The sequence below is a fragment of the Salmo trutta genome, unplaced genomic scaffold (assembly GCF_901001165.1).
Source record: "Salmo trutta unplaced genomic scaffold, fSalTru1.1, whole genome shotgun sequence".
Taxonomy (NCBI): Eukaryota; Metazoa; Chordata; class Actinopteri; order Salmoniformes; family Salmonidae; genus Salmo; species Salmo trutta.
The window spans coordinates 441,012-461,853 of record NW_021823216.1 but is presented as its reverse complement, the minus strand read 5'-3'; the positions used below and the strand labels follow the sequence as shown (position 1 = coordinate 461,853).

The 20,842-nt window shown below is 42.6% G+C and overlaps 3 protein-coding genes across 3 annotated transcripts in view; 2 read left to right on the top strand and 1 right to left on the bottom strand.

Annotated features, from left to right (window-relative positions):
• Positions 1-20,842, bottom strand: part of LOC115189731 (leucine-rich repeat-containing G-protein coupled receptor 5) — a 653,393-nt gene that overhangs the window by 247,013 nt on the left and 385,538 nt on the right. The gene's annotated exons all lie outside the window — the stretch shown is intronic.
• Positions 6,848-19,905, top strand: LOC115189728 (tetraspanin-8-like). The gene is made up of 8 exons (XM_029748266.1): positions 6,848-7,176; positions 13,651-13,713; positions 13,896-14,015; positions 16,490-16,564; positions 17,063-17,158; positions 17,989-18,111; positions 18,426-18,509; positions 18,905-19,905. Exons 1-8 carry the CDS (start codon positions 7,120-7,122, stop codon positions 18,971-18,973), a joined length of 687 nt encoding a protein of 228 aa, XP_029604126.1. The 5' UTR covers positions 6,848-7,119; the 3' UTR covers positions 18,974-19,905.
• Positions 20,575-20,842, top strand: part of LOC115189725 (tetraspanin-8) — a 40,431-nt gene continuing 40,163 nt past the window's right edge. Inside the window, exon 1 of the mRNA XM_029748264.1 lies at positions 20,575-20,749. The gene's annotated coding sequence lies outside the window, so the exon portion shown is untranslated. The remainder of the gene's footprint in view (positions 20,750-20,842) is intronic.

Genomic DNA, 20,842 nt, shown 5'->3' with positions numbered 1-20,842 from the left:
TGAGAGAGAGAGAGAGAGAGATAGGGAGAGAGAGAGAGAGAGAGAGAGAGAGAGAGAGAGAGAGAGAGAGATAGGGAGAGAGAGAGAGTGAGAGAGTGTGAGAGAGAGAGAGAGAGAGAGAGAGAGAGAGAGAGAGAGATAGGGAGAGAGAGAGAGAGAGAGAGAGAGAGAACATTCCCCAACCAGGTGTGGTATAGTGGAGATGGAGGTACCTGCTACAACCATTCAGTTTGTGTACAATACTACACATCACTATTCATTGTTTTGGGAGTGGCCTACTGCACGCCTACACACACAGCTACGCAGCATGTTGAAATGTCTGGTGAATATGCAGGCCATGGAAGAACTGGGACATTTTCAGCTTCCAGGAGTTGGGTACAGATCCTTGCGACATGGGGCCGTGCATTATCATGCTGAAACATGAGGTGATGGTGGCTGATGAATGGCACGACAATGGACCTCAGGATCTCGTCACGATATCTCTGTGCATTCAAATTGCCATTGATAAAATGCAATTGTGTTCATTGTCCATAGATTATGTCTGCCCATACCATAACCCCACCACTACCATGGGGCACTCTGTTCGCAATGTTGACACCAGCAAACCGCTCGCCCACATGATGCAATACATGTGGTCTGTGGTTGTGAGGCTGGTTGGACGTACTGCTAAATTCTCTAAAATGATGTTGGAGGTGGCTTATGGTAGAGAAAGTAACATTCAATTATCTGGCAACAGCTCTGGTGGACATTATTGCCGTAAGCATGCCAATTGCATACTCCTACAAAACTTGATACATCTGCACATTTTAAAGTGGCCTTTTATTGTCCCCAGCACAAGGTGTTCCTGTGTAATGATCATGCTGTTTAATCAGCTTCTTGATATGCCTGTCAGGTGGATGGATTATCTTGGCAAAGGAGAAATGCTCACTAACAGGGATGTAAACAAATTCGTGCACAACATTCTTGAGAAATAAGCTTTTTGTGTGTGTGGAATATTTCTGGGATCTTTTCTTTCAGCTCATGAAACATGGGACCAAGATTTTCCATGTTACATTTATATATCTTTTCAGTGTAAATTGGGCTAAAGAACAGAAGTTGGAAGCAATCCACCGGATAAAGAAGTGACAAGAGCGTGGTGAACGGAGAGACGTGGTTATGGACAGCGAGGAAGAAGAAGAAGAGTGGAGAAGATGTGTGTTGAGGAAGAATGGCGGCAATTACGAATCGTATTCTGCTGTCTCTGATGGCTCCAAAATGTAACCTGACGAGAGTGAGGATGAATTACAAGACCTCTGGGTCTGAGCCTCGCCCCAATGGTCATACAAAGGACGATTCGTCCTAGCGGGAGTGACATTTTGGGAGAAAGCCTTTTAGTTGATCCATATGTAGTCTCAGATTGGGTAGAAAATAAATTGGGTACTTTTAAATCGGTGAAAGTAACTCAAAGTGTCACACGACTAGGGACAAGACCTGTGACTTGCTTTTCTCTCCGGAGCCGGGTGCCTTTGAAAGGAGTGATTACTTGGGTGGGGTTGAGGTGGAGCAACTGAAATCGAAAATTCACCTGTGTCTGTGATGCGCACCATTTGGTGTGATGCAGACCAGGTGGCAACCGTTGTGAAACTAAGACATTGTCTGTCCTTTTGAGTTTTGAAGCAGAGTCTTTACCTGATAAAGCCATTTTAGGATATGTCAGTTATCCAGTGAGAGCTTTTGTGCCGAACCCACTAAGGTGTTTCAGATGCCAAGCTTATGGTCATGTTGCAGCAGTGTGTGGGAGGGAAATTCCTAGATGTGAGAAGTGTGTAGGAAAGCATGGGACAAAGGAATGTGCTTGGCTTTGCCCACCTTCTTACTTGTTCTGCCCACTATGCTTCATTTGCTGCCACTGTAAACAGATGAGGGTTAGTTATACATATCTTTGGTGATCCCCTACTTGGTGGCAGATTTAAAGTTAATGTCCTGCTATTCTCCACGTCTAGATGTCTAGATGTTTTAGGGATTACAGATGGAAATGTGCTATCTACTAAATCTGGTGTGATATGTTTTCTCAGTGCTCTGTGACTTCTGTATTTGTTGTGTATTGCTCTTGCCAAATAAACGGAATAAATTAAAATGTATAAATACATTGCCATGGGTGTAGAGAAAATGTTCCACATTTCCTGTGATTCTCCTCATTTTGCCATGGGGTGTAGAGAACATTCTGCAGTTTTAAAGGGACAATCTGCAGTTCCTACATATGTAAAAATATATGTTTGTTTACTCCAATGTTTGTAAACAAAGTAAATGTAAACAAACACTGTATAGCCTCAAAACATGTTTGAAAGTATACTTTTGATATGATATCATGGATGGTCAGTCCTTGCATCCATAGCTCTGCTATGAATTTGAGAGTGGTTACATTTTTCCTGCCCCATGCATCAGCTTTTTACTGAAACAGTGGTGGGCTGTCCGCTTTGTTATTGTTCCCACTGTGTATTACCCCTTTAAAGCAAATTTCCTGTAATTCTACACATTTTGCCATGACTTATGCCATGTTCATATTATATCTGAGTGAGAGTGACTATCAAAATCAATGGGGGCCCACTCCTCCATGATTACTGCAAGGTTAAGATTGCTGGCTAGACTAACTTACCTAACAATCCAGGGGCACAACTTTCACTGGGGACGGGGGACGGAGACATGTACCCCCCCACACACATTTTGAAATTGCATTTTTGTCCCCCCATTTTTCATCATTGGAATGTGATAAAAAACAATGCAACGGTTGCTTTAGGACCATGCGTCCTCCGGAACACAACCCTGCCAAGCCACACTGCTCGCTTAACCCAGAAGCACCAATGTGTCTGAGGAAACACCGTCCAGCTGGTGAACTGAAGTCAGCTTGCAAACACTCATCACTAATGGTGTCTTTTTGTAGGTAATAACAGAGGCTAACTCTGACATGGCTCGTTGGCCATTCATGGTTTCTTATTTTTGGACTTTTTTCGATAAACTCCCGAAAATAAGGTCTGTGGTGAACACAGGCTTAGGAGATCTTATATTTTTTCATCAGTTAACATCACTTTTTAGGAATTTTTTAAGCATTTATGTAATCAAAATAAGCACATAAATCACATAACTGTGTGAGAGTCTTGCATCTCGCTCTTCTCAATATCTGCAGCTCTGCTCATGGCAACATCATTTACCTGAATCTACCTTTAACTGACTGATATTATCACATAGAACAAACGATATAAGATCTCCTAGGCCAGTGTTAACCTCAGACCTTATTGTCGACGTTTAACCCCAAACCCCATTCTTTCCCCATTCATTTCCCCAATAGGAATGGCTGAACGAACCAGAGGTAGAAAACACTTCTGGTTTTTAGGACGACTGTCTGGCGAGCTCTGTTGAGTGACTCTCAGTGATTGACATAACAAGATGAAAACTGCTGGTGCAGAACCAAATAAAACACGTCTACTATCCTTTCTAACAGTAAGTTGAGACTCTGACTTCCTTAGTTTGGTTTGGGGGCCCCCTATCGGCGTCTTCTTATGTCTCTTATACCCATCAACTGCACTGGCTTCCAGGTTTCTGCACTGACTGGCCCTGTTGTTGCTCCATTATCTGCCTGCTATCATGTCAGATCTGAGATGGAACTCCTGAATCCCTGACTCACGCAGCCCATGTCTCAGAGAACATTCCCCACAAGGGGTTGTATAGTGGAGGTGGTGGTTCCTGCCACAAGCCATTCAGTCTGTGTACGCTCGCCACACTGACTACACTACACACTGTTTAGGGAGTGGCCCAATGCCCAAAACGCAAACGCAAACGCACACACACACACACACACACAGAGACGCCACTCAAAGGAGGGCTAGGCTGAATGCCCTGTTGGAGTGGGTTAACAGGGCTGGACTAATACCTCAACCTCTCCTCAGGTCGTTCTCCCTCCCCTACCAACTAATACCTCAATCTCTCCTCAGGTCGTTCTCCCTCCCCTACCAACTAATACCTCAACCTCTCCTCAGGTCGTTCTCCCTCCCCTACCAACTAATACCTCAACCTCTCCTCAGGTCGTTCTCCCTCCCCTACCAACTAATACCTCAATCTCTCCTCAGGTCGTTCTCCCTCCCCTACCAACTAATACCTCAACCTCTCCTCAGGTCGTTCTCCCTCCACTACCAACTAATACCTCAACCTCTCCTCAGGTCGTTCTCCCTCCCCTACCAACTCATACCTCAACCTCTCCTCAGGTTGTTCTCCCTCCCCTACCAACTCATACCTCAACCTCTCCTCAGGTCGTTCTCCCTCCCCTACCAACTCATACCTCAACCTCTCCTCAGGTCGTTCTCCCTTGCACACATTTTAGGGAGGGTTTGCATTGTTTTAAATCACATTCTGCTTTTGACCCTTCTGACCCCTGTTGCTCCTCTGTCTGCCTACCAACGGGCCTCAGCTGAGAGTTGAGATGGACCTATCATCATCTAATCTAATGAGGGTTTACATCTAATCACGTTCATAGGCAGCTGGCCTGGGAAACATCAGAAACCAGCAACAGTTCCTCCCTGAGCCATGATGTCTCTCCTGGGTTACTGGATCTGTGTCAGGGCTCACAGTAACAGATCACAGCCATTAGGGATGCATATTCCTGGCTAGGTCTCTGTATATGGGGACAGACAGAGACAATGGCTAGGTCTCTGTATATGGGGACAGCCAGAGCCAATGGCTAGGTCTCTGTATATGGGGACAGACAGAGACAATGGGTAGGTCTCTGTATATGGGGACAAACAGAGACAATGGCTAAGTCTCTGTATATGGGGACAGACAGAGACAATGGGTAGGTCTCTGTATATGGGGACAGACAGAGACAATGGCTAGGTCTCTGTATATGGGGACAGACAGAGACAATGGCTAGGTCTCTGTATATGGGGACAGCCAGAGACAATGGCTAGGTCTCTGTATATGGGGACAGACAGAGTCAATGGCTAGGTCTCTGTATATGGGGACAGACAGAGTCAATGGCTAGGTCTCTGTATATGGGGACAGCCAGAGACAATGGCTAGGTCTCTGTATATGGGGATAGACAGAGACAATGGCTAGGTCTCTGTATATGGGGACAGACAGAGACAATGGCTAGGTCTCTGTATATGGGGACAGCCAGAGACAATGGCTAGGTCTCTGTATATGGGGACAGCCAGAGTCAATGGCTAGGTCTCTGTATATGGGGACAGACAGAGTCAATGGCTAGGTCTCTGCATATGGGGACAGACAGAGACAATGGCTAGGTCTCTGTATATGGGGACAGACAGAGTCTATGGCTAGGTCTCTGTATATGGGGACAGACAGAGTCAATGGCTAGGTCTCTGTATATGGGGCAGACAGAGACAATGGCTAGGTCTCTGTATATGGGGACAGACAGAGTCAATGGCTAGGTCTCTGCATATGGGGACAGCCAGAGTCAATGGCTAGATCTCTGTATATGGGGACAGACAGAGACAATGGGTAGGTCTCTGTATATGGGGGTTGCTTTGTCAAACAAAGATTTACAAGTTGTACAGAGCAAGGCTTTAACAGGTATAATGATTGTTATTTCCTGTGGTACAGCTTGTTAGCCTTGACAATGTAGTTCATTTGCAGTAGCTACAGCTTGTGAGCCTTGATAATGTAGTTCATTAGCAGTAGGTACAGCTTGTGAGCCTTCATAATCTAGTTTATTAGCAGTAGATACAGCTTGTGAACCTTGACAATGTAGTTCATTAGCAGTAGGTACAGCTTGTTAGCTTTGATAATGTATTTTATTAACAGTAGGTACAGCTTGTTAGCCTTGATAATGTAGTTCATCAGCAGTAGGTACAGCTTGTTAGCCTTGATACTGTAGTTCATTAGCAGTAGGTACAGCTTGTTAGCCTTGATAATGCAGTTCATTAGCAGTAGGTACAGCTTGTGAGCCTTGATAATGTAGTTCATTGGCAGTAGGCGTAATTAGTTAATTGGACTCAGATGATAATTGTTACTGGCTGATTACACTGATGAACGAGCCAGCAGAGGACTTTGAGAGGTTGGCTGAATTCCAAACCGACCACTATCACCTACTCCCTACTGCCTAGCCACTCCTGTAGATCTGAAATGATTGGAAAGGTGTAAGCAAAATGGTGTAAACTCAACCCAGCCTATCATAAGGCAAGGTGAAGCAATTAACATATTATTGCCGTCACCTATCTGATAATTTTAACTATCCAAGAGGGCCTAGGTCACGTGCCAAACTAATTCCACGGAGGGCTGAGTGTCTGTGGGTTTTCACGCCTCCCTTGTACTTGATTGATGAATTAAGGTCCCTAATTAGTAAGGAACTATCCTCACCTGGTTGTCTAGGTTTTAATTGAAAGGAAAAAACAAAAATCACAAGACAGGAGGACCTCCATGGAATGAGTTGGACACCCCTGGCCTAGGTACTAGAGGTTGATTTGGAATTCATCCCTTTTCCAAATCAAGCCCTTACACCAGGACTTTCCAATCAATCTAATGAAGGAAAATAGACTATTGTTGTTCAGAAGGCAGGTGATGAGGAGTATACAGAAAGCATATTCAGGGCATGATCCAAACTATTGGCCCAGGATATAGCTGGTGTTGTTGTAGTTTGCATAGTCTGCATAGTCTATGTTTTGGCGGTCAGTCTGCCACTGTTTCACCCTGTGCTCTGAGTAAATTGTGCCTCTCAAGCGAGAGTCAGAACTGCTCAAACTTGAACTAGTCTAACTTTATTTAACTACAAACAGAGGAGGGTGTTTGTTCTGGTGTTTCACTATATAGAAGACTGAGAGTCAGGCTTTCAGAGGAGGGTTTTTGCTGAGGGGTCTTTATGTAGGAGACTGTTGGTGCCTGGACTGGACTGAGTAGTCAGTAACCACACCCACAGCTTTTAAATGCGGGCTAGAGAGAGGGGACTGGTACGAGACTGTTGGTGCCTGGACTGAGTAGTCAGTAACCACACCCACAGCTTTTAAATACGGGCTTGTGAAAGAACCCTCACACACACACAGGCAACACCAGGGTGGGTCTGGAACAGAGTAATAGGGATTAACTTAACATTGGTCTGTCACATCACATCTTTCCTGGCTGTTGGAAGGTTAAAAGATGGCTGTGAATAAGTGTATCAAGTACTCGCTCTTCCTCTTCAATCTACTGTTCTGGGTGAGTCCTATTAACCTACATGTTTTACTTTAACTATAGTGTCCTTGATTTGATGTAGGTTTGTAATCGTGTGTGTGTGTGGCTAGTGATGTGTTTGTTAGTTTAGTGATCAACTAGTAGCCTAGTACACATAGTAATCCATTTTAAAAATCGGTTTACATGTCTGCTATGGAAATGAGATGATATTCAAATTTCTATGGAAACAATGTGTGAACATCACATGACTAACTTTCATGAATCCTTGATGACAAAGTAACTCTGACCACTCCCTCCTTCGTATGGTTTCTGCTCCATAGAGCCATACTGGATTTTTCCATCTTTCTAAAGACATGATCAAATCAATGATAATCCCATCTCGTCACTCTCTCAGCCCGACCAGAGGAAGGTTACAGCCAGGTCATAGCAGGCTAATGTATAGATGCACTTCTCAGATCTAAACCCTTCAAAGAATAATAACATGAATGACTTTCTCATTGGTCTCTGTCCTGAGTTTTTACAAGTAGTTTTTTTGGAAGACACGACATGGTGATTTAATCTGTGTGTAGGAAAAAACCTTATAACCATTCAACTCCCTATCTCTGTATGTTTTACAACTTCTTAAACTAGTCTCCCAATCATACAATAGTCTTTTACTGTTGATGTGGAAAATAGCACTTTAAGTGTAGTGCTTCCTGTTTATCTGTCCGTAGCCTGTTGCCAGGACCTGTCCTGAGTTGTTGTGACTGTTTACCGAACCTTAAACAAACCAGAAACAGTAGTTCTAATTCTGTCTCGTCTCTGAAACAGCCCGTCTCCCCCCAATAGGGGTATTTAGTGGAGCTCTAAAATATTGGGTAGATATAGAGCCTAAGAAATGTCACAAGACTCCATCTAGGTGATCAGATGGCAGGCTGGAGCTACTCGAAGGAATAAATAAATAAAATATACTATTCTGTTGCTTTTTCTAGAGCAGTTATCATTTGTTATACTATTGTTTCTCTGGAATGTCCTGTACATATCTATGTTCAGTAGCCTAGCAGTTGTTTCTAGATGGGGTAGTATAAAGTGTATTAAAGTAATGTGTTCTTATTAGCTAAACACTTTTGTTACGGGGTGAAGAGGTGCTAACCTGTAGTGGGTACAGCACTGTAATGTAGCATAACAGGTTGGAGAGGTTCATCACTAATGTAATGTAGCATAACAGGTTGGAGAGTTGCAGCACTGTAGAGACTCACAGGTTACAGCACTATGTACAGTTGAAGTCCGGAAGTTTACATACACTTAGTGTGGAGTCATTAACTCATTTTTCAACCACGCCAAAAGTACAGTTTGTTAACAAGAAATTTGTGGAAAGTCGGTTAGGACATCTACTTTGTGCATGACAAAAGTAATTTTTCCGACAATTGTTTAGACAGATTATTTCACTTATAATTCACTATCGCAATTCCAGTGGGTCAGAAGTTTACATACACTAAGTTGACTGTGCCTTTAAACGGCTTGGAAAATTCCAGAAAATGTCATGGCTTTGGAAGCTTCTGATAGGCTAATTGACATCATTTGAGTCCATTGGAGGTGTATCTGTGGATGTATTTCAAGGCCTACCTTCAAACTCGGTGCCTCTTTGCTTGACATCATGGGAAAATCTAAAGAAATCAGCCAAGACCTCAGAAAAAATTGTAGACCTCCACAAGTCTGGTTCATCCTTGGGAGCAATTTCCAAATGCCTGAAGGTACCACGTTCATCTGTACAAACAATAGTATGCAAGTATAAACGCTATGGGACCACGCAGCCGTCATACCGCTCAGGAAGGAGATGCCTTCTGTCTCCTAGAGATGAACGTACTTTGGTGGGAAAAGCGCAAATCAATCCCAGAACAACAGAAAAGGACCTTGTGAAGATGCTGGAGGAAGCATGTACAAAAGTATCTCTATCCACAGTAAAATGAGTCCTATATTGACATAGCAAGGAAGAAGCCACTGCTCCAAAACCGCCATAAAAAAGCCAGACTACGGGTTGCAACTGCACATGGGGACAAAGATTGTACTTTTTGGAGAAATGTCCTCTGGTCTGATGAAACAAATAGAACTGTTTGGCCATAATGACCATTGTTATGTTTGGAGGAAAAAGGGGGAGGCTTACAAGACAAAGAACATCATCCCAACTGTGAAGCACGGGGGTGGAAGCATGTTGTGGGAGTGCTTTTCTGCAGGAGGGACTGGTACACTTCACAAAATAGAATCATGAGGATGGGAAATTGTGGTTATATTGAAGCAACATCTCAAGACATCAGTCAGGAAGTTAATGCTTGGTCGCAAATGGGTCTTCCAAATGGACCCTGACCCCAAGCATACTTCTAAAGTTGTGGCAAAATGGCTTAAGGACAACACAGTCAAGGTATTCGAGTGGCCATCACAAAGCCCTGACCTCAATCCTACAGAATTTGTGGGCAGAACTGAAAAAGCGTGTGTGAGCAAGGAGGCCTACAAACCTGACTCAGTTACACCAGCTCTGTCAGGAGGAATGGGCCAAAACGTTTTGACCAAAGTTAAACAATTTAATGCCAATACACTCAGTATTTGGTAGCTTGTAAACTTCTGACCAACTGGGAATGTGGTGATAGAAATAAAAGCTGAAATAAATCATTCTCTTTAATATTCTGACATTTCACTTTCTTAAAATAAAGTGGTGATCCTAAGACAGGGCATTTTTACTCTGATTAAATGTCAGGAATTGTGAAAAACTGAGGTTAAATGTATTTGGCTAAGATGTATGTAAACTTCTGACTTCAACTCTATTTGCATTAGGCCTGAGGACATGTTTCAGTACATTCCCATACTAATCTGTGTTTGGCCCTGGTCTCATTAACTTATGAAACTGGTGGTAGGGGAGGACTGAGCTAGACTACTACCTCTGACACTTAGTTGTTGGATAGAAGACATAGGTGCAAGTGTCACTTAGTCAGTGTTCTACAATGTGCCAGTACTGCCCTAACTGGTTTTCTCACTCTCGGGTGACTGGGGAGGAGCTAATTCTACCTCCCATTGACTCTGGAAGGTGTTGTCTTTGCGATGATAGCTTAACAAGCCTTCTCAGTTCCCACAGTTAAAGCAGGGTCGTATTCATTAGCGCACTCCATAGCTAAACATTTTTCAACATGAAAAATGAATGTTTCTCAATGGACAAGCCTCTAGCCCTCCCTGATTCGGTCAGTTTGGTGTGTAATGAATGCAATCCAGATATATGGCTAAATGTCACCAGGCACAGTGATGTTTAGTGTGTGGTTGGAACTCCAAATGTTATGACTGATGTAGGAAATGTTGCCAGAATTGATTTATGTGAATTGCAGAAGCGTATTCTAAAATGGAACACTTGTGGTGATTGACTCCGCTGTCCTGGCGTCGTGAGGGAGCTTGTTCCACCATTGGGGTGCCAGAGCAGCGAACAGTTTTGACTGGGCTGAGCGGGAACTGTGCTTCCGCAGAGGTAGGGGGGCCAGCAGGCCAGAGGTGGATGAACGCAGTGCCCTTGTTTGGGTGTAGGGCCTGATCAAGGGCACTGTGTAAAATGGTTGTTCCACTGGATATCATAAGGTGAATGCACCAATTTGTAAGTCGCTCTGGATAAGAGCGTCTGCTAAATGACGTAAATGTAGAATGGGAAGACTTGTTGCTCAGTGTTACTAGCATAGCACTCACTAGTCATGTATCTAGACAAAACTGTACTCTATGGCTTAGACTTGTGATATTTTCAGGCAGCCAATGTTGCCTCACTGCAATAACTGAACGCTTGGCATAGTACGTTTTGTGGTGTTCGTTTACAAAGGGTATTCAGTCTAAGGTGTCACCTGCCCTTTGGACAGGTGCAATTACTATTAGATGTCCCAAATGGAACCCTAGCCTTCTCTATAGTGCACTATTGTTGACCAGAGGGGTATACTACAAAGCAGGATCAATGAGTTAGCCAGCAACTTTGAGAAACAACCAGAAAAAAAAAAAGAATTCTGGTTCATTTAACATTAAGAAGCTAAACCTAGCTGTGTGGATGAGGCAATTAGACCATGGGTATCTCTAATCAGATTCCATTTGGGATGTTATTCAGGCCAGTTAGCTGGCTAACTCCTTGATCTTGATTTGAAGCATACTACTCTGGGCCAATGGGTAATCAGATACCATTTGGGATGATGTCAGGGCCAGAGAATGACCAGGCCAGTCAATAGCAAGGATCTGCTCACAACCTGTTCTTTGTCAAAGACTCGTGTTTGCTGCCAGTCCAGTCTTGGCAAGGTGACCGTGTCTTCTTTTATCTCAAGAATAAAACAAAAGATTTGTTAGGTTGCGTTGTCTTGAGTTGCTTAGCAGCAATCTGATAGGAAAAGCATTAGGTGGAAATGATACCCACCCTGCATTCTATTATTTGTAATGTGGTCTATTTACACGTCCTGGAAATCTAATTCCCTTAAAAGGGGTGTAACTGTTCATTGCATTTCCCCAAGTTGTCTTACCACTCCATGTATTTGACCAGATGACTGTACCCAGGCTATAGTGTAATATCCTAACCAGAGATGACTGTACCCAGGCTATAGTGTAATATACTAACCAGAGATGGCTGTACCCAGGCTATAGTGTAATATACTAACCAGAGATGGCTGTACCGAGGCTATAGTGTAATATACTAACCAGAGATGACTGTACCGAGGCTATAGTGTAATATCCTAACCAGAGATGACTGTACCCAGGCTATAGTGTAATATACTAACCAGAGATGGCTGTACCCAGGCTATAGTGTAATATACTAACCAGAGATGGCTGTACCGAGGCTATAGTGTAATATACTAACCAGAGATGACTGTACCGAGGCTATAGTGTAATATACTAACCAGAGATGACTGTACCCAGGCTATAGTGTAATATACTAACCAGAGATGACTGTACCCAGGCTATAGTGTAATATACTAACCAGAGATGACTGTACCCAGGCTATAGTGTAATATACTAACCAGAGATGACTGTACCCAGGCTATAGTGTAATATATTAACCAGAGATGACTGTACCCAGGCTATAGTGTAATATACTAACCAGAGATGGCTGTACCCAGGCTATAGTGTAATATATTAACCAGAGATGGCTGTACCCAGGCTATAGTGTAATATATTAACCAGAGATGGCTGTACCCAGGCTATAGTGTAATATATTAACCAGAGATGGCTGTACCCAGGCTATAGTGTAATATATTAACCAGAGATGGCTGTACCCAGGCTATAGTGTAATATACTAACCAGAGATGGCTGTACCCAGGCTATAGTGTAATATTCTAACCAGAGATGGCTGTACCCAGGCTATAGTGTAATATTCTAACCAGAGATGACTGTACCCAGGCTATAGTGTAATATACTAACCAGAGATGACTGTACCCAGGCTATAGTGTAATATATTAACCAGAGATGACTGTACCCAGGCTATAGTGTAATATACTAACCAGAGATGGCTGTACCCAGGCTATAGTGTAATATACTAACCAGAGATGACTGTACCCAGGCTATAGTGATGTTTTGACTGTGCATAGAAGCTCATTTTAAAGTGTCCATGGCTTAACAACAAAAGTTGGCATTGTTTGCGGAAATGACACTTTACAATAGCGCTCTTGTCGAAGACTATACCCCAGTGTTTATTTTGGAAACGGCCCTCATTGTGTTTAGCTTAAGTGCTGTGAGGTTTTTTTCTTGCCACTCCAGGCCACATGGGGGGGCTGTGTGAATATGGGGACTCTTATTTGGAGTAAATCAGAATCAGTTTTTTTGTTTTTTTTTTAATCTTGAAGGGAATCTTTACACTTTTTGAAAGCCAAAATAATACCAAATTCATAGTCCAGTCAACGCAGAACTTCTTCAACATAAATTTGGGTATATGTTGTAGTCTTTCTAAATGAGCGTTCATTCATATGGCCCTGACATTTAACCTGATGTCTACATGTCCACAGGCCCATACTGTGTTAGTATGGAATGCTTTCAAACAAATCATTCATCGATGGCTTCAAGTTACTGGCAAAAAAAATGTGTTTAGTCAACACAACTCCAATCAAATATTCCATGTATGTAACCTGTCACTATCAGTTCTGACCATGGGAGAATCTCTATTTAATTTCCTGGATTCCTCACATCCTCTCCCCTCTGGATTTAAGAGGAGAGGATCTGAAAATCAAGTTAATGCAATTGAGATTCTCCCATGTGGTCTAGAGTTCACTGTTAACCCAGTAAAGATATCTTCATGTGGGGGCTGGATGATGCTGGATCTCCTCCATTGTGGTGGTTCAACTGTAGTTCCTCAGTTGCCACCAGATGTAGCTAGTGTATTGTGATTCTTTGACATGAATCCACATTCATGTTGAGTTGATATGCAACAAGACCTGCTCATTTAATCCCAGTGACATTGAAATGCACAACTTTCTAAAGATGATTCTAGATAAAGCACTCATTTCATCTCATTTTGTTTTCCAGATCAGTGGCTGCATCATTCTTGGTGTCTCCATCTACCTCAAAGTGAGCAAGAATGGAAACGTGGTAAGGAAATGTCCAGTGTGACACTAAATTAATGCCAACACCATCAAAAGCTGTCTTTACACAGTAAAAATATCAAATGTATACCCATCACCTTGAAACAAATGTATCCAGCCATATAAACCTATTTAGCACATATCTACATGTAAAATGACTGAGTAACTGTCTGTGACCCTCTCTCTCAGATATTGGATCAGGCAGTGCCGTTTGTAGACCTGCTGATAGCTGTTGGTGTCATCATCATGGTACTGGGCTTCCTGGGCTGCTGTGGAGCCATTAAGGAAAACCGATGCATGCTCATTCTGGTGAGGGGAAACACACTCCCTTACAACAGCCAACGCTCACATTTACATTTAAACTGATACATTATTGTACACTGCATAGGATAATGCTGTCCCAATAGCCAACCACTGAAGCGGTTCTAGGTTCTAACCAAACCAGTCTCTTCATGTGCAGTCGGAAACTATTCAGGCCTATTGACTTTTTCCACATTTCATGCTAGTCTTATTCAAAAATAGATACACTTTTTTCTCCATCAATCTACACACCATACCCCATAATGACATCACCATACCCCATAATGACATCACCATACCCCATAATGACATCACAATACCCCATAATGACAAGGCAAAAACAGGATGACGTGTTTTTGCAAATGTAATATCAAAAAAATCACTGTTACGTAAGTCTTCAGACCCTTTACTCAGTACTTTGTGGAAGCACTTTTGGCAGCGACTACAAACTTGAGTCTTCTTGGGTATAACGCTACAAGCTTGGCACATCTGTATTTTTGGAGTTTCTCCCATTCTTCTCCGCTGATCCTCTCAAGCTCTGTCACTTTGGATGGGGAGCGTTGCTGCACAGCTATTTTCAGGTCTCTCCAGAGATGCTTGCTCGGGTTCAAGTCCGGGCTCTGGCTCGGCCACTCAAGTCCATTCAGCGACTTGTCCGGAAGCCACTCCTGCATTGGCTGTGTGCTTATGGTCGTTGTCCTGTTGGAAGGTGAACCTTCGCCCCAGTCTGAGGTCCGGAGCGCTCTGGAGCATGTTTTCATAAAGTATCTCTCTGTACTTTGCTACGTTCATCTTTCCCTCAATCTGGACTAGTCTCCTTGTCCCTGCCACTGAAAAACGTCCCCCACATCATGATGCTGCCACCACCATGCTTCACCATAGGGATGGTGCCAGATTTCCTCAAGATGTGACTCTTGGCATTCAGGCCAAAGAGTTTAATCTCTTGGTTTCATCACATAATGTTTCTCATGGTCAGAGTCCGTTCGGTACCTTCTAGCAAACTCCAAGCGGGCTGTCATGTGCTTTTTACTGAGTGGCTTCCGTATGGCCACTATACCATAAAGGCCTGATTGGTGGAGTGCTGCAAAGATTGTTGTCATTCTGGAAGGTTCTCCCATCTCCAGAGGAGCTCTGTCAGTGACCATCGGGTTCTTGTTCACCTCACTGACCAAGGCCCCTCCCCAATTGCTCAGTTTGGCCGGGAGGCCAGCTCTAGGTTGAGTCTTGGTGGTTCCAAACGTCTTCCATTTAAGAATGATGGACGCCACTGTTCAACGCCACGTTTTTTGGGGCTATCCTTCCCCAGATCTGTGCCTTGACACAATCCTGGATCGGTGCTCTACGGACAATTCCTTCAACCTCGTGGCTTGGTTTTTGCTCTGACATGCACGGTCAACCATTGGACCTTGTATAGACAGGTGTGTGACTTTCCAAATCATGTCCAATCAATTTACCACAGGTGGACTCCAATTAAGTTGTAGAAACAAATCAAGGTAAACAAGATGCTCAATTTCGTCTCATAACAGTCTGAATACTTTTGTAAATAAGATTATAGTTTTTTTTAATAAATTAGCAAAAAATTCTAAACCGGTTTTCGCTTTGTCATTGTGGGGTGTTTGTATGTAGATGTAAGAATGTGGAATATGTAAAGGCACTGTACCTGCACACAATCATTTATTAACCTTTTATACATGTCAGAGATGGCATCTCTTTTGCAAGAGTGACAAGTATGAGACGGTTTCCCAGGTCACCCATTGAAGAAGACTTCTGTGGCCAGTTTTTCACAACTTTTAATCTGGATCAGAATGATCCAGAGTCTGTAAATGATCTGATCCTGGATAGCAAAAACAGACAATCTGGCTGTTTTTGAGACATCTTTTTCCCCCTCCAGAAAATAATTGGATAGATGCCAAAATCACAGAATCCAGATTTTTAGTGGTTTGAACTGGCCCACACCATGCCAATGTAATGGACAGCTTGGGGTACTACTTCACTATTACAGGGACACAGATGAGTAAACTATATTAATTAAAATAAGTCAAATTTAAAATGGAGCCTGCAAATCCCTTATACTGTGCCTTCAGAAAGTATTCATGGGGGGTGGATACTTTTGTAAATGTGATTTCTCTACTTCATTTTCAATAAATGTCTAGAACATATTTTTTGCCATTATGCAGTATTGTGCATAAATGGGGGGGGGGGGGAAATATGTTCACTCCATCTTGAATTCAGGCACACAAATTGGTTAAGTATGTTTTCGGTATCAAAAATAGCCTCTTCACTTGAATCCTGATTTATTTATTTTTGATATTGGATGGTATTGGATTACCAAATCTGTATCTGAAGGATCAGAGTATCATTTCAGTTTGGAAAACCCCAAATCAGATTAAAATGTTGGATATGTTAAATCCAAATAACTGTCCCCTTGCCTCAATGGGACTTCATGGACAAATATCATGTGAGCGTTTATTGTTTTGTTTCAGTTCTTCATCGGGCTGCTCCTCATCTTCATCCTCCTGTTGATCGCCGGAATCCTGGGAGCTGTCGGAGAGAAGAAGGTAAGAAGGAAACGCTCACTGGTTGAATCAACGTTGTTTCCACATTTCAATGAAATTACATTGAACCAACGTGGAATAGAAATTGCATTCTGTGCCCAGAGGGATGTCTCACACACCCAGTGTTAGTGAGGGGAAGGTAAGGAGGATGTCATCCCCCATGATGACACCTGGTGCGATCAGATTTTTACATTTTATTCATTTAGGAGATACTTTTATACAGAGCGACTTACAGGTGCAATTAGGGTGCCTTGCTCAAAGGAACAGCGACAGATTTGTCCCTTGGTTCGCTCGGATTCTAACCTTCGACCTCTCGGTTACTGGCCCAACGCTCTTAACTGCTACTGTACCTGTTGGGACAATTGAATTCCTACCATTTTAAGTCCCTCGTATACCGTCAGTAGCTTGACACTTCTTGAATGTGGTAATAAAACATGCTTTCCACACCTGTTTCGTGTGTGACTCCCCTACTGTTCAATGACTGTAAATTGCCTCTTCCAGTCTCAGGTGTGGGTGAAGGAGAGTCTGGCGAAGATGCTACCACTGAGGGACCAGAAGCCTGAAGTTCAAACGGACATTCAGAAACTGGAAGTTGAGGTACCATAGAGAATTATGTATAAAGAAAATCTGTCCAATTATGGTGTCTGTGAACACACAGGCAATGCCGTTGAGGTACTCGCTGTTTTGATGTAGTACACTTCATCACAAGTTAAATGAGTTCTTTGATCTCTCCTGATGACCAACAGGGCCCTCAGGAGAGATCAGCCAATGAAGTTGAAATCCCCCCACAATTCAAAACTCCTCAATGCCACTACCATGATAACACAGGCTTTTGGACTCGCGTTTTCTATCCATTTATTTAAAAAATTTAACAAGGCAAGTCAGTTAAGAATACATTCTTATTTACAATGGCAGCATAGGAACAGTGGGGTCACTGCCTTGTTCAGAACGACAGATTTTTTTTTTTTACCTTGTCAGCTCGGGAATTCGATCTAGCAACCTTTCAGTTGCTGGCCCAATGCTCTAACCACTAGACTACCTGCAGCCTCCAAAAAGTGGTGGTTTCACAGGTCCCAAGATGAATCACCTGGACATAGGATGCGCCACAAATTGTTCCAATTCCCTGTAGTGAACTACTTTTGAGCAGCTTTAGGGTGCAATTTGGGATGCAGAAATTGATGGTCCTGTCATGAATGTATGAATAATTATTGGTTTAATTAGTTGGGTCCAGATTAATTGTTCTAATCGGCAACAAATGTTTTTTGATCATTTTGTCGACTAACTGAATAACTTTAATAACATGTTAGATGGGCTGCAACCTAAACAGATTGTGGTGAAATGTTTTGCAATGGGAAAATGACAGTGTGCCTTTATTGAACACAACCCCTGTGTTGGTGAGATGGAGAGTTAACTCCTTTGTTTTTCAGGCAAAGTGCTGTGGACTGATCAACGGACCCTCTGACTGGGGCTCCACTGTCCCCAGCTCCTGTAACTGTGTTGACACCGCTCAGGTGTGCCAAAGTGCAGGAGGACGCCAAGTGTACACAACGGTAAGCAGAGAAACACTAATAAAATGCTATTTAGAAAACTCTTTCAAGGAAGGTGGATTTACTTGATATGAAGGAAACATCAATAAATGCACACTACATTACCGCTGCACTACATTACCATTACACTACACTACCATACATTACCATTCCACTACAGTCCTATAAACAGAACCTGTACAGGGAACTGATCTACAGCCACATGAAATCATAGAGGGTTCCAGGATGATACAACCATGAACCTCCAAGTAGCGTCTTCATACAATTAACTTGACCTGGTGTTCACTGGTGTTGACTGTTTGCTTTGTCCTCTGCAGCCTTGTGTCACATTTGTGATTTCCTTCGTGGAGAAGCACGCAATTATCGCACTGGGGATTGCATTTGGTATTGCAGTCTTGATGGTAAGAATCCAAAAGTCCAATCTCTATAACAAAGCCTCTATTAATACATTATATTATGCACTGTACTGGTCATAGAAATGGAATACATTATTATTGTTCTACTCACTGTTCAGTACTGGTCTCTCATCTTCACTAACTCTTACTTTATGGCTGTTATTGGCATTAAGATGGATATGTGCAATTCACTGTTCAATACTTAGTGAATGTATCCTGGTCCCAGATCTGTTGGCACCTTCTTGGCGACGCCGATGGCTGTTTGTCGTTGCCAATTAACAACCTGTTGGCAAGACTGTACAAATGGATCTGGAACCAGGCTAGACACCACAAACTGATGTGGGCCTGGGCTATAGCCTGGTAGTGAATGGGTTGTGACGTACCTTTGTTTTGTGTTTCAGCTCTTTGGAATGGCCTTCGCCATGACCCTGTACTGCCAGATTGGGAAGAGGGACGCCAACACTACCTAATGCAGCAACACGTGATACACTTGATATAGGGTTGTGGTCAATTTGAATTGGAAGTCATCAATTCAGGAAGTCAACTGAAATTCCAATACAATAATTGAAAAAAAACAGGATCTATTTTCAATGATTTCTCAAACTGAAAAGCAGAAGTTATTTATTCCAAGTTTTTACATTAGCAATGTTAAATACAATTCACTTCCTCAATTGACTGACTTCAATTCAAATTGACCCCAATCATGACTTGATCAAAAGCTGACTTTGACATATCCCATACAGCATGCATTCAACATGTACTTTATACTGAAGGTCAGGGTTCAAATCCAGTCAATTCAGGAAGTACACTGAAATTCCAATTCTCTTCAATGAGGAACATGTGGAATGGAATTAGGTTTGCTTTGTGAATTGACTGGACTGGAAATGGAATGGACCCACAACCTGCTGAACATCACTATGGACCGCATTGCATCATATGTTTCTCGGTCATATACCTGCATCAAATGATGCTCTGATTTGGGTTTCAGATCTTTGTTAAATTATGGCAGTTTCTTCACTTGTGACGTTAATTGATCCATACCTCATTGAACATGAATTTGTGTATTTAAAAAAAAAAAAAAAAAAGTTAAGGGAGCTCTGTTTCATTGTCTACTGCTCTTACGTCTCTCTCTGAATTAGGGGGCTTTGCTGTCCATACACTGAACTTTGTATTATTCATGCTAAAATGTTTAACATTTTTCCTGTTATTTTGCCATCATCTGGTAGATATTAAAGTCTGACGGTAATATTGATCATGCTGTATATACATTTACCTGTTATATATTTGAGTTGTATAATATTGCAGTACATGTCAGAATGTCTTCTGTTCAAGGCCTGTGACCAAAGTCTTTATGGCTGTTCCCCTTTTTGAGTCACATCAGAAATAAAGAAGTAGTAATTCACTTGGTTTCCTCATTTGCTTCCCCGCCTCCAACCCGCCTCTTCAGAGAACAACTTTGATTCATTACTTAAACACTCTTTTCCAGCTCAGACTCATTAAGAAATCCGGTCCCATATTCATAAATCCTCAGAGTAGGAGGGCTGATCTAGGTTCAGTTTTGTAATAGATCAGATTACATGGACGGTGGGGGGAGATCTGATCCTAGATTACATGGACAGTGGGGGGAGATCTGATCCTAGATTTCATGGACGGTGGGGGGAGATCTGATCCTAGATTACATGGACAGTGGGGGGAGATCTGATCCTAGATTACATGGACAGTGGGGGGAGATCTGATCCTAGATTTCATGGACAGTGGGGGGAGATCTGATCCTAGGTCAGCGCTCCTACTCAGAGGCTTTATGAATATGGTCCCAGCTCCCTTTTACATGGTGTTGATTCCTCAGTACTACCCATATAACCTGTATAGAATCCATCTGTATTTTGTATGTCTACGTGGGGTCATGGACTGTAACACCTTATGAATCAGGAACAGTCCTGGGTTGTATTCGTTAGGCACCAAACTGGAGACAGATAACAACCTGGGAGGGACTAACTGAACCTGTCCAATAAGAAACATTGGTTTTTTCTATGATGTGCACCAATGAATACCATCCTGATGTCTGAGGAACTCAGTAAAATCACTGTCAAGACACCTGTCAGTTACAGGAAATGACATAAAACCCAGAGTTCCTCTTTCAATGCACATTCTCTCAGAGAGCGAGTCAGAGGTGAGACCAGAGCTACAACATGTGTTGTTCCTGCTCTGTTAGAGGCTGGCTGCTTTTCTTCACAATCCTACAACTGGTAACGCAACACTTTAATATGTTATTGTATTTATTTTAATCAATCTATAACGGATACTTTTTATATATATATATATATATATATAAAAGTGGT

What these genes read in the sequence shown, in the direction of transcription:
- LOC115189728 (XM_029748266.1), top strand. Translation starts at nt 7,120, where the DNA reads ATGGCTGTGAATAAGTGTATCAAGTACTCGCTCTTCCTCTTCAATCTA. An exon ending in TGAGCAAGAATGGAAACGTG is followed by an intron (nt 13,714 to 13,895) that starts GTAAGGAAATGT and finishes CCTCTCTCTCAG; the next exon opens with ATATTGGATCAGGCAGTGCC. An exon ending in GAGCTGTCGGAGAGAAGAAG is followed by an intron (nt 16,565 to 17,062) that starts GTAAGAAGGAAA and finishes TGCCTCTTCCAG; the next exon opens with TCTCAGGTGTGGGTGAAGGA.